The sequence below is a fragment of the Heliconius melpomene genome, chromosome 18, assembly GCF_056956725.1.
Source record: "Heliconius melpomene rosina isolate 202511_hmr_F chromosome 18, ASM5695672v1, whole genome shotgun sequence".
Classification (NCBI taxonomy): Eukaryota; Metazoa; Arthropoda; class Insecta; order Lepidoptera; family Nymphalidae; genus Heliconius; species Heliconius melpomene.
Window position 1 is genome coordinate 6,470,823 of NC_140406.1, and position 14,033 is coordinate 6,484,855.

Below are 14,033 nucleotides of genomic sequence, written 5' to 3' on the forward strand. Positions count from 1 at the left end.
TTACCGGAGCAAGTAAATGAAAATATTAAATAATTCATCCCCTGAGTGGAAAATAATTTACTGACTCGAAAAATAATTTAAATTTGAGTATTCTATCAATCACTTCTTCTTTGTCCCCAAAAGTTACCGGAGTTCATATCAGAGATAAATCCATTTATTTCGGGACCTTTTGGTTTCCTAATCCTAAACTTAAGTTATATTTGTGGATTTCAAGTTTCGGCACAAAGTTATAAAAGTTTGCAAATAAATTTTGTTTTCAATGTGTTTGTATTTTCCTTTTAACTACTTATGTAGGGTTTTCATCAGTTTTTTTGTAAACATTTTTAATAGATATGTTCTCCGAATTTTAATTAAAATCATAAAAATATGTAAACTGTTTGTTAGCAATAAGACTGATTACATTAAAATGTGTAATAAAGTGTTTATTTAACATAAAAAGCAGAGGAATATAGCATCTCGAAAATCATCAAAGCTATCTGTTAAATTATACAATAACTGAATCACAGTTCATAGCGTACAAAATTGCATAAAATTTTTCAAAAGAATCAAATATATACATACAAACGTACAATACAACCGAAACTAAGTCTACAGTTATCGGGACAAGTTTAAACAATTTTAATCGACCGCTAGCGTGTCTAATCTTGGTCGTATATCTAACTTTATTCATGTGAGAGACATAAATACCTATCTATCAGATAATGTCACGCAACATACCGTCCCTCTACATTTGGATTTTGGGCTAATAAAAACAAGTTTTCCCATTATTTCTATGCTGACCCGTCGCCGTCGTCCGCGTTGTGATAAGGGTGGACGTCAAAAATATATGTATGTTGATTTCGTTTTGATTCGTTTTCTATGTGATAATGTTAGAAGAATATGATTCGGAATTCTAAATTATAGATGTACATGTGGACGATGGTATTTTATTACTGGATATTCAATATATGTCAATTTAGTGAAACTATTAAGGTTAAAAAGCTATGTAACATTTAATTTTAGAGTATTTAATTCTTCATAAGCTAAGTGTACAGCGTCTGACTGTAAGCGCGACAGTTGTGTGTTCGTCTCGATTGTAATGAATTCTTTCTTTCCTCTCCTCTCTCTGGTCAAAATACTGAGCGCGGTGTAGAGTTCCGCCACTCAAAATTGGACGGTACGTAGAGGACGGAGTGCCTTGGCTCCCTCTGTCTAATCTGCTATACACATTCTGGCTGAAAATGTAATGCGAAGAAACTATGGTACGGTTGTTCTGTCCATGTGGTTTGTGACTCGGGAATAGCGTGAACCTTTTGTTTGTTACTTAGCGTAGAATTCTCTATAAAACAACACAATCGTATCATTATGTTGAGGTTGGATTCAAAATTTTAATATGTAAAATGAATTTTGTAATCATTTTGAATTTTTATAGTAGGTATGTCATATAAGATTTTGGATTTCTATGCTTTTAAATTACAGTTAATTTAACTTTCTCATTTACAAATATATTTATTTTAATATTTTTTTTATTTTTATATTGATTTTTTAACTTTTGTTGATAAAAAAGTAAAAGATTGTTGAAAATAAAAACTTCAAAACAATTTTTAAATGAAAAAAATACTTACCATAAAAAAAAATATTTACGTTTTTAAAATTACTAAAAAAGAAACAAAGGCAAACAAAATGGTAGTGGAAAAAATAAAACAAAGCAAATTAAAAAATGAAATGTGTATTTCAAATGTTCTCCGAGAATTCTTCCTCCAATTATATACAACTATATACAATGATCAGATATATCTATTTACATATTTGTAATAATATATTTTTTATATAACAGACTATAATATAAATGCAGTAAAATTTGTACATAATGCTTTTAAGTTCATAACTTTGGCATGATATAATTTAAGCGACAATTTATAATAATAATATTCATAGAGCAGTAGGTACTTAATTAGTATTTTACATGGATATATAGTGAAGTCCTATCTATTTATAAATTATTATCGCAGAAATTAGGAAATTATTAATAAATTATTTTTTAAACTTAAAAACGAAATTTCAAATGTACAGATAAATGCTTACTAATGGCGTGACATATTTACTATACAATAAATACAAGTACGAATAACTTAAAACAATTATCACTTTATTGGACTAATACGCTTAAGCGTCGCAGATTGAGATTTACCTGCGTTGAAGCATACGCTACGCCCAGAGCTGGGCGTGCGGCGGCATGCGTGGGTCGCGCGCGTGCAGGGCGGCGGGCGCGAGTCGCTCGCCCAGCCCGTCCGCCAGCAGCGGTGGCAGCTTGCCGGCCGGCGGCGGCGGGGGCGGCGCCGGGGCCCGCCCGGCCCCCACCGGCGACACCGACGCGTAAATATTCACTGTCGACCGGTGATACTGACACTTTCGCAAGTCTGGCATAGCAAACCTTAGTTTTTGCCAAAATTGTCTATCTCCCCACTCGATGCACGTATTGGCTTTTAAACACAACCGTAACTCGGGATCGATATCCCGCTTCGGGAGGTCACCTAACAGTATTATTATCAGTCTTCTTCGTCTCTCTTTTAACACTTCGTGTAATGCAGTTTTGAATTCGAATCGACACCACTCGTTATTTATAAAGTTCTTGGAAAGAACAATGATAGTTCGTTTTGAAGATTCCACGGCCTCGATAATAGTGTCGGCTACGTATGTCGACGCATTGAAATCGCGGTAATGTAGGCAGAGCCGGAAACTCGGGTCCGTCGATTCCAGCCCGGGCGCTAACATCTGAGCGACGAATGCCTCATCTTTCACGCTGTAGCTAATGTAGGCATCAAATAGCCTATCTTTGTCAGCTTCTTCGTCGAATGTAGTACTTTTATAGCACATTCTGAATCCACAATGATAGTAAATCCATACTCTTAGCTCTCGTCGCCAGTAAAATATTCCACATATTAGTACCGAGCTCAGGATAAATACAAAAAGCGAAATTAGTAGCAACGGCAGATAGTCATTAATTACTTGATTTTCAATTATAGATGAGCTTCCGCCGACGTGACTGGTACAAATTGTAGAATTAAAATCTGACATATGGGGCCCAACTGCGTTTGTCACGTTGTCAAAAACGCAAGTGATTTTATCTGAGTCTTCCACTTTTCCTAAATTATTTTTAAACCAATTTCTAAATTTATTCATATATTGACAGTCGCAAGACCAAAAATTGCGAGAGAGACTTATTTCTACCAAATATGGATTTAGCGTGAATTGCCATACAGCGAAGCTATAAATATTATTTCCCTCCAATCTCAGTACTTCTAAATGCCGCAACTCCATAAACGTGCGATTATCGATATAATATATTTTATTGTCTTGTAGATGTAATTCACGTAAATTCTCTAGGGGTGACAATTCGAAGCCTAACAATTCTTTGATATTATTTTTTTCCAAATGCAGCACAGTTAAACGTTTTAGTCCACTAAATGTATTATTATACAATGCGTCAATATTTGAATTATTTGCATATAATATTTTTAAATTTTTACGACCAATAAAGGCATGGCTTGTTAAACCACCAAAGTTATTACCGTCTAAATATAGTTCGGTTGCGTCCATAGGTATAGTGCTCGGTATCTCCGAGTAGCCGGCAGCGGAACAGTCCACAATGTTCGCTGACCACGGCTGGTCGTGATAGCACGTACAGTTCGATGGGCACGTCATTTCACAATCACACGCGTCGAAATCACAACAATGGCACAATGTAAAACAGTGAGTTTTGTATGTACACAAAAACTGAGATGATTCCGCTTCAATGAGTGGAATATAGGTCCTTTCACGATTATAAAGTAACTTGCAATATATGCTCTCTAAGTCCATAACTCTAGGATGTTGCCTTAAGTGGTCGAGTTTGTTTATACGCTGCAGCCACTCCATTGTACAGTCACATTGAAATGGATTTCCACCAATATAAAATTCGGGTAGGGGTCTTCCTGGATCGACTGGAGTCAAACGAAGCGCATTAAGGTCCATACTAGTTATTTGATTTGCATACAAATCGACTCTCGTTAAATTGGTTTTTCCAACAAAAGTTTGGGCCTCAACTTGTGTAATTTGATTATCATTCAAGAACAGCAGCTCGATACTGCTGGGAATTGAAAAAGTAGATATTTTTGTCATTTTATTGAAGCTCGCGTCTAACGTTTGAAGACGTAACTCTTTGTCTAAGCGATAATTATTGCTTAATTCTTTGATGTTGTTGCTGTGAACGTCTAACCACTGAAGTCCCGTTGGAATTACGGTGTAGTCAAACCATTCTATTTGGTTATCTGATACGTTTAACCACAATAAAGAAGGTATATTTACAAAAAGTCCTTGAATGTCAGTAAGTCGGTTGGCATCTAATCTAACAGCTTGCAAATTCGATAGACTCTCAAAGGCATTTTTATCGATGTGCTTTAATTTATTTCGTGCCAAGTTCAAAATTTGCAGAGTTGGCAAGTCTGTAAAGACGTCCTTGCTTATATTTTCAATTTTATTTCCAATAAGCCGTAATCCATACACATTATGTAAACCGACAAAGCCAGGTTCTTCTAATGAAGTTATCTGATTTTCACCGAGATCAAGAGTTCTTAGTAAGCGCATATTTCTTAGCGCTATGGGCACTTTCTTTAAGCGATTTCCATTTAAATTCAAATCTTGCAAAGAAGAAGTATTTCGAAATGCCTCAGGGTGAAGTTCTTCAAGATGGTTATTATCTATAGATAGAAGTGACAATACGTACAGGCCGTTTAAGGCGTAAGCATCAATGTGTGAAATCTTGTTATACGATAAAATAAGAGTATGCAAATTATTCATCGGTGCAAAAGTATCTGCAGCAATAGATTCTAGCATATTATGTTGAACATTTAATATCTGAAGCGTATATAAGTCTTTAAATATTCTTGGGTCCAGTTTTGTCAATCTGTTATTTGATAAGTTTAAAAGCACCATTCTGATAAGACCAGTAAATGTGTTTTCATTTATCCATGTGCTTGTCAAATGGTTGTTAGACAAATCTAATGCCAACAGCTGATCTAAGTTAGCGAAAAGACTCGGTGACAGAACACTAATGGAATTATTTTGTAAGTATATTTCCTTAATAACTGGCCGACAATCTCTAAATAAATCTTGTGGAAGTGCAACAATCTTATTGTTGGATAAATCTATTATTTGCAACTGTTTCAAACCAGACAAAGCTTTATCAGCCACCATAGAAATCTCATTATCGTGTATATGGAGCTCTTTGAGTCTTCGCAAAGCCATAAAACCATTTTCTGGCATAAGCACAAATTGATTGCTTGATGCATCTAGCACTTCAATATCTAAAGAGCATGTTGAATGAGGTAATGACGAAGTTGACGGAGAGGGTCCCTCATGTTCGCTAATTAGAGCTTGATGCATTGCTCTCTCTCTAAAACCTAAGTCACTTACATCTTGTAGGCGATTAGATGACACATTTAAATACACTAAGTTTGTCAATGGGCAAAATAAATTTTCAGGGAATGACCAAATATTATTGAAACTCAAATCTAACTTTTCTAACTGACGAACAGCTGTAAAGCTTTCTGGAGCGATTTCTAGGCTCATTGCAGCCCACTCGGTGTTTTTAGTTCTAATCGTTAAGTTTCGTAGGTCCCTCAAACCGGAAAGTACACCAAGCGGCCATCTTCCAATTTTACAGTTATCCAAAATAAGTTCACGTAGTTTGACTAGATGTGCGAAACTGCGGTCATCTAATGAACTCTTGTACATCATTTCTTCATTACACTCTATTCGTAACGAAGTCGTGTGCTCTGAAGGTATAACACTAAAATTTGTTGTGTCAAATTCACTGTTTATGGTACGCAGTTTACACGTGAGTGAAACTTCATGGGCGTCGTTTGGTCCCCGCAGCCACCATTGACAATCATCTGGTGCTTCATATTTGAGTGGTAATGAACTTTGATCTGCCACGTTCAGTCCAATGACAAACCAAAATATAACTTGGCTAAAAATTGTATTTCTTGACGATAGTCGCTGAATAGCCATTTTGGAAGAAATAAAATATCAAGGAAGAGGGAAAACAAAGCACGGTTGGCTCAGTGTCATGTTTTTTCCGACGGCATGCGTTTGTTGCGTCCCCTTGCCGGATGTAAAGAATCCATCAATTTATGAACCAATTTTAGTAACAATTTTAATAAACAGTTCTTGAACTTATGATGCACATATTGACTAGTTTTTCAGTCACAATACCAAGTCCTTTATGTTGTAAACAAAACTGTAACATAACTGTTCACTTTTCGATATATTAAAAACGTCACTTAAATGTACTTTTTATACGTAAACAATGTTCGTTATAGTCCTTTTAATTGTGAATATTTTTGGAATCTTCTATGTTTGAAAACTAAAACGCGTATAATCGTAATTTCAATAAACGTTTTTCCGGCCAGAGCATCGAGCGACGCGACCGTGCCTCGACGCGGCGTAGAGTTAACTAAAGTGAGTAGAGGTATTGCAGTCGCGTTACGCGTAGAATATACGCTGAGCGGCAGGGAGGGGTGCGGGCTGTGATGAGCCGAGCGGTGGCGAACGTTCACGAAGACTTATTACAATAAATTATTTTTTACGAAGCTTTAAGAGATTGGCCGCATGTATCTCGGCTACGGACTTTCAATGAACGTAGACATCAGCTGTTTAAGGAAGTTTGGGAAAATTTTAAATTATACTTATATTTCTTATGAGCTTTAATTAATTTCCCACAATATTATTTATATTTACATTTGCATGCTAAATATCATAGTACCCAGTTTCTTAGATATTGTACATAAATAAATTGAATATCCAATGGAAACTGATAAGTTTACAATATTGTTTTCCATAAATGAAAAAAAGCTGTTAAAAAAAATATATAGATAGACGTGTGTCTCCGATATTAATCAAAATTACATAATAAGTTGATTATATTTTAGTAATAATATAATCATATAAATTTATGACATCTATCAAATTTTTTTAATAGTATTTTTTTGACATAACGTAACATGTTTTTGGAACGATTTTAAAAAAAATTAAAAAAGCTTAATTAGGTACATAAAATTACGTACAATTTTAAAATATGTGATTAAGTCAAATACATCTTTGAAGAAAGTCGTAGCGCAGGGGCACAAGTGTGCGGCTGTAAATGCGTATGTTGTGGGTTCTGTCTGTCTGTCTGTCTGTCTGTCTGTCTGTCTGTCTGTCTGTCTGTCTTTTACGCAATCAGGGCCAAACCGCTAATTTAATTGTGATAAAATACTCATATAGAGATGCTTGAGGGTCCCGGGATGAACATAGGATACTTTTTTTTCTCATATTTGTAATAATTTCGATATATATCAATATATTAAAATACTTATTAATTTGACATGCTATTTATTCCGCCATGTTAATAACAACCGCCGTTGCTAAGCAACGATTTGGAAACTTTGTTGTTAGAAAACGTCACCCAAAATGAGCTTGCTTAACGCATCTGATAACTGAGAATATTTTCATAGTATATTTAATAAATATTCGTATAGATCAAGCGGGCGTAGCCGCGTTCGGGTCCACTAGTATTTTATATTTCTCATTCTGGTAACCCAATGCTCGGCATTGAATTCCACTCAACATGCAATGCGTCCAGAATTCGACGGAGAGTGGGAAACAGAAGTGTCTTAATGGGAACAGAGTGACAATACTGAGTTCTAAGGTTCCCTCTGTCTATCCGGCTAAAGGACCATTCATGTAAAAAAGTAACAAACTAACCAAACCATACAAAACTTTGAACAATTATCTATTACATAACGTTTTAACAATATAAAAAATGCGAAACCACGTTTTATTAGTTCCATTAACCTGGCAAAATAAAAATTTAACACCAGGTGAGCAAATCCGTGAAAGCAACAAAGAAAACGTAGATTACGAATCCAACCCTTTTAAAAATTCTAAAGGAAAAATTAAAAAGTAACTATGGTATAAAGGTATTAAGAGCTTAACGTAACAAAAGAGTTCTGTTCACGCTTCGCGGACCACACGGCTGTTAGACGATGGTAGATATCATTTTAATCCTTTTAGTTAAGTTGACTATGAAAAGATAGACGTCGCCGCCGCATCGGTATTTTTCTTTTACTCAGCTGACGTTTATGCTTAAGGAATAAAAGGATTATTTATTCTTACAATGAAATTAAATTGAATTTCTTTTCTTAACTTTTGATACCGGAAGACGTAACTACTACAAAAAATATATTTATTAATATAGTTAGAAATAAAAATATATATATGTAAAATGTTTAAAAAATAAATGATAATTATAAGATATAGAAAAATTTATTAAGAAGTGTTTCAGATAGAGAATAACTAAATTTTTTAATAGATACTAAGTTCCAAAAAAACTACATAATAAATTGAAAGCTATAGATATATTTTAAAGCAACCTAATTATACAAAAACACCCAATAAATTTCGCCTTAACAGGATATATTTTGTCAAAGTAATTTTTATTATAAATATTTATGGTCGTTAATATAAAACAAGTCATTCGGAATAGTTGTACAAATTATTTTTAATAAATTGCTAACAACGTCGCGCTATGTATTGATGTATTCTGTTTTTTTTTGTAAAATAACTAGATATTGACATATAAAAAATTTACAATTATGCGTTGGACAGGAGATAAATAACTTACTATGAAATATGTAGGTGGTACAAGCGCGATGTACCATATTAAAGATAACAGAAATATAAAAATATTAAATCCAGCAGAAAATATTCTGTATTCATTATATAATGACCTCATGTAGGTCTCAGGCGAGGTTTTCCGTCATTGTAAGACGAATAGCGTTAAACTCCGCACGAAGAACACTAAGTTTCGACTTGCGCGGAAATGTGGAGTAGGATTCATTTCAGTTGCTGATTTTCACGCTCAACTCATGTAGATACTCAGGTATCTTGATCTTTTTAAATATATAGGTACCTAGTTGGAAACTTACATACAATAGGTGGACAGTGGATAACAGAATGATATATCACTGAGTCCTCTGCCAATTCTGTAAGGAGTGGGATGTACGAGATGAAAAAAAAAAAATATAAATAATCACCATACTGCCAATCTTTGTTAGTGTTCATTAGAAAAATAATTTATTATACCTTAAATATACCGAAATTTTACATTTAAATTAGATAAAATGATTTATATACATTATTACGGTTATTTGAAGCATACCATGATTACCATAACACATGTACATGTCACATCGTTTGTTATAATTAAAGAAAAAAAAGCCGGTGACGTAATTACGGAGTTAAATTATGTTTTTGGGAACACATGTTACTTTGTTGTTTCACAAAACATGTACGGCGATGAGTTCCAACTCTAAAGTGTTCACATTCCGTCACTTTCCGAAATGAATGACGATCAATCATAATTTTAAAGATTTTTTTCCACTAAAAGTATAGTGATATATAGCTTCAACATAAATTTATAGTAAGAAAATATCTTCCTTATCCTACACAGGTTATTACAAATTATTTTCTAACAAGATCAGATGCAACAGCAATGATGAATAAACTACACTCTAAGAATATTGAAAAAATAAAAAAATATATTATATTTTTCCTGTAAATTTCATAGACATTCTTAAGAACAATTTAATTAATCATTAAAAAATAAATAATTCATACAAAATCAACTCAAAAAGCTCAAAAAGCTTAAAAACAGTCAGCTCTACCAGTGGAAAGCGACACTAAAAGCTTATTAGTCTTTTTGTTAAGACGATACGTATTGGAAACTGCGTAGGAAGAAACAACTTTGAGAACAATTTGTGACTATCAAGTTTTAATCACTGTAAACAATTGATCACCGGCCCGTCACTACGGGTATAATGACCGAGCGTTTATAATGCTTTTTGGCATGTCGGTAAACTGATTTATATTTGAACCAATCGTATATAATTACCTTTATTTAAGTACTATGCTTAAAATGTATGAATTTTATATAATTTCTATGGTTGTGCTTTAATTTGTATCGTGTTTTTTTTTTATATAACATTTATTTGCGTCACGTTGTATCCCGTACATAGCATGGTAGGTAGAGGGTAACCTGGGGGGCCTAGTGTTATGACATTTCGTTCCTATTAAGATATTTCCGTTTAGCATTTTCCTCCGAAGTTCTAAGGGCATTGCATGATGTATGACGGAACTCAACGCTGTACTTCGCCACTTTGGTAATTACAAGAGCGGAGAAATGAAACTATTAAATATTTTATTCCCCTGAATGGGAATCGACACCATTACCGTCGAGTTTACAATCGCGTGCTTGTGCTACAGCGGCCTCTGACGAAACTGACATTAAGCTGAAAAAAATAGGCATAAAAATTCATATTCTGAAACTTTTAAACAAAAAACTAAAATCCTAAAGACTTATATTTTATAATAGAAAGACGTGTTCCAACAAATTACTTTAAATTCGTAGTATAAATTTTGAATGTCTTTGTCTGAATAATATTTTATCTGGCTACGTCAAGAGCTTTTAAGATAATTAAATGAGATTGAATTGATTTAAGATTGTATTTATAATGTAAATTGTTTATATTATGATAATTGGATAGAAATTTATTTAATAGAATAACATCAATTATGTGAGTTTCAATGAGGTCATTCGTGTCGCAGGTGCACGAGCTTGCGACTGTAAACTCGACTGGTTGCGAGTTCGATTTCCACTCATCTATATTAAAATATAATAATCTATTTATATTAACTGGAAATTACAGATTTTATAATGAATTCATTGACTGGTGAAGATTATTCACATGTATCTATTTAATATACCTAGTATTTTTTTTTAAATAAATGGATGAGATCATTAGATATGAACTGTAACGATGTATTTTTAGAGAATTATGCATTTTGTTTTATCAAAATCAGTTCGCTTAACCGACTGCTACGTGAAAGAAATGGTAACTTGAAATATTATATATACTGAATAAATTTACAAATATTACATACCCCACACGGAGACCACACATTATAATTCCCACAAAAACCATATAAAGCTTAAAACTCATAAATTTTACTTAAAAAATCAAAAGTAAACTTCCTTCAGGAAATACGATTAGGATTAAAAAATACTTCCTTCTCAGCAGCGTTTAATATAAATGTGTTGACAGTCACGGCCATAGCGCGATTCAGAATTTACAATGACCCAAACCAAAGGTGGGTAAATATGCCGTCCGACACAAAAGTCCAAAATTCTTTTGACAGCGTTCAAAATCAAAAATTATGAACCTTGACAGTCGTGAATCACCAAATTAATATCCTCGAAAGAGAATTAAACCAATTAATGATTCTTAGATTTGAGAAAAAAATATATTTTGTCCTTTTTTGGTCCTTTAAAAATGGTTATAATCTGTCCTGCTTGTGCATTTTTGTGTGACAAGGCTGGCCGGTAATATTTCACCGTCAGTGTTGAGAAGGCACCCACGCTCAGGTAGCAAACATTATCACTATCGGAGTCGTTCATTATTTAAAAAGGTTCCTAAAACGCGTGGTCGTAGAACAGAGTCGAAGTATACATATATATTAGAGTATTTTTAAATAATTTTAATTATTTAAATTATTATTAATCTAACTTATGACATGTGTAGCACGAATTTGAGAAAATAAACTATTCTGTCTATATTTTTTTTCTGTATGTGTATGAAAGATTATAATTTATACATATAATATTTTTATATATATGTATTTAGATATAATACTTGTATAGTACTGTGATAATACTTATTATAATAAAAATATTCTACTATTATAGAATGGTTAACCAAGTAAAAAATGTGTATAGGACAAAACCTCTCTATTTATCACCTGTTTGAAATTTCGTGCGAATCTATGGAATAAGTAAAAAATAACTCTAAAGCGCGACTCTAGAGAAAAAAGTTATGGGAAACAAAAAACACAAAAAGAATAGTTTCTGAACCTGAGCGACCGTTTGTTATATAGCCTCTTTTGTGTCAATTATAAAACTGATTTTAATTTCTTACTGCTTTTGTAAATAGCGTGGATAGATTTCTGATAAATCCAGGTCTAAAATATTATAAAATACTATTATTATTTAAATTTCGTAAAATACTTTTTTGTTTATATATTTTTCTCACATAGCGGCAAAAAATTATAATACTCTAACTTTAACTTATTACATATTTTCATTAAAAAATACGTTATTCTTTCTTCCTTTTTTAATTTATAATTATTCCCTGAAATAAGGTTGAAACTTAAAGCTGTAGCTGTCGAGTTTATTGAGTAGTATAGTAGAAATATTTCACAATTTTATTTTTTAACACATAATTAATTTTATAAGGCTATTTATTGCATCTAAGTTATTTATTTCTGAAACATCAAACGTAGCCTTGTTAGTCCGTCGCTCGCCGCGCGGTACCCCTGTCCTGCGACCAAGCAAATTATACCATTCACAGCGGGTTGCACTGCCTTAACGCCCTATATCTTTTTTATTCATTATATAAAAAAACTTGTTTAAGCTTTATATTTTAATCAGTCTGTCTTGTATAATATGTGTATGCAAGCTGCCATTTAAGTTAGCTGCATTGCGCTATTTTTTTCTAGAGCTGTGATCCTGTTTTAATTATTTTTTAATAAAAAATTAAGGCCAGTTGTGGCTGTAAACGCGAGTAAAATGTGACTGTAAACGCGAGTGGTTGTGGGTTCGATCCCCACTCGAGGAAATACAATATTTATTTTATTTTATATTTCCTTTTCTTCGCTCTGGTGTCGAGGCAAAGGAAGCGCGGCGTTGAGTTCCGCTACTCAACACGTAATGCCTCTAAAACTCGGCGGAAAGTGAGAAACTGAATGTCTTAACACTAAGTTCACTCTAAGTTGCCGCGTACGGGATAGAGCGTGAAACTGATATTACAGTATAGAAAATTTGAATTAAAGAAATTTCAATATTTAAAATAAATAATTAACATTCTTATATAAATTGATAATATAAATGACAAAAGGTAAAATAAATATCTATCTATAAGAGACGGGCTCACTTATGGTAAGATTCAAGACTTTGGGCCAAAGTCGATAGGATTAAATTAACATTAGAAGATTGCAGAATCCTTTTAACAATTTAAACACAGTCGGGCTTTGACAAAGCTTTTACTTTTATAACAATTAATAAATATTTTTCTTATAATAAATATTTATTACGTATTATATGACTAATATATTTTTAGTTTATTTTTTCCGGCATACCATGGTAGGCCGAAGGAACCTAGTGTTGAGACACTCCGTTCTCCATGCACCGCCCATTTTTTGAGACATTGCAAGTTGGGTGGTGGTGCTGATTTGGAATAATTTGTGTTATCATTTGTTTCTTTAGGGAATTTTGGACACTTTCTTGGCGATTCACGTCCAGGGCACTTTAATCATGAAGCTTACTATGCCTTTGCACCAACAACTATCCTAATACGAGTGCGCTTTGTAACAAGATAATCACTAGAGCTTTTCCCAAGTTTAGCTTGTAAGGTGGTAAGGTGAGCTCGAGTTATCTTCTCAAATAGGAGGCCATAAAATTTTAACCGATATATTCTCGTGTTCACTTCGTAAACTATGTTCAGTATTAGATTTTATAAAATTGTTGTTTGTTATAAAGTATATTTGTAAGAGATTTAATTAAGAATATCATGTATAAGGAAGACATTGTCGGAAATATATAAAAATTACTTTAAACTTAAGTAATAAATAAATATAAATAAATTATAAGGGATAGCGTCTGTCTGTAAAGTCGACATTAGAGGATTAGGTTCCACTCGAGGGAGCTAATTATTTTCATTGCGTCGCTGTTGGAATGAAAGAAAGCATGGCATTGAGTTTCACCAATCGGAAAATGGAGAACGGAGTGTCTTAATTCACTCTGTCCACCCTGTATAGCTGCGGAATACAGCATTAGAAAAAAATATAAATAAGTTTTAATAAATTCTTTTCCATTACAATAATATGAATGAACACTCGAAATAAAATTAGGAAGACCTCAA

At 33.1% G+C, this 14,033-nt stretch overlaps 1 protein-coding gene across 2 annotated transcripts in view; it reads right to left on the reverse strand.

The window, feature by feature from the left end:
• The window catches only part of Toll-6 (Toll-like receptor 6), a 175,193-nt gene that overhangs the window by 82,842 nt on the left and 78,318 nt on the right, over positions 1–14,033 (reverse strand). Inside the window, exon 1 of one of the 2 annotated variants that reach the window (XM_085201709.1) lies at positions 2,171–6,465. The exons of the other annotated variant lie outside the window; for it this stretch is intronic. Coding sequence (XP_085057835.1) covers positions 2,188–6,030 — 3,843 coding nt within the window. The 5' untranslated portion in view covers positions 6,031–6,465 and the 3' untranslated portion in view covers positions 2,171–2,187. Of the gene's footprint in view, positions 1–2,170; positions 6,466–14,033 lie in introns of those variants that run through there. 2 annotated transcript variants of the gene reach the window in all.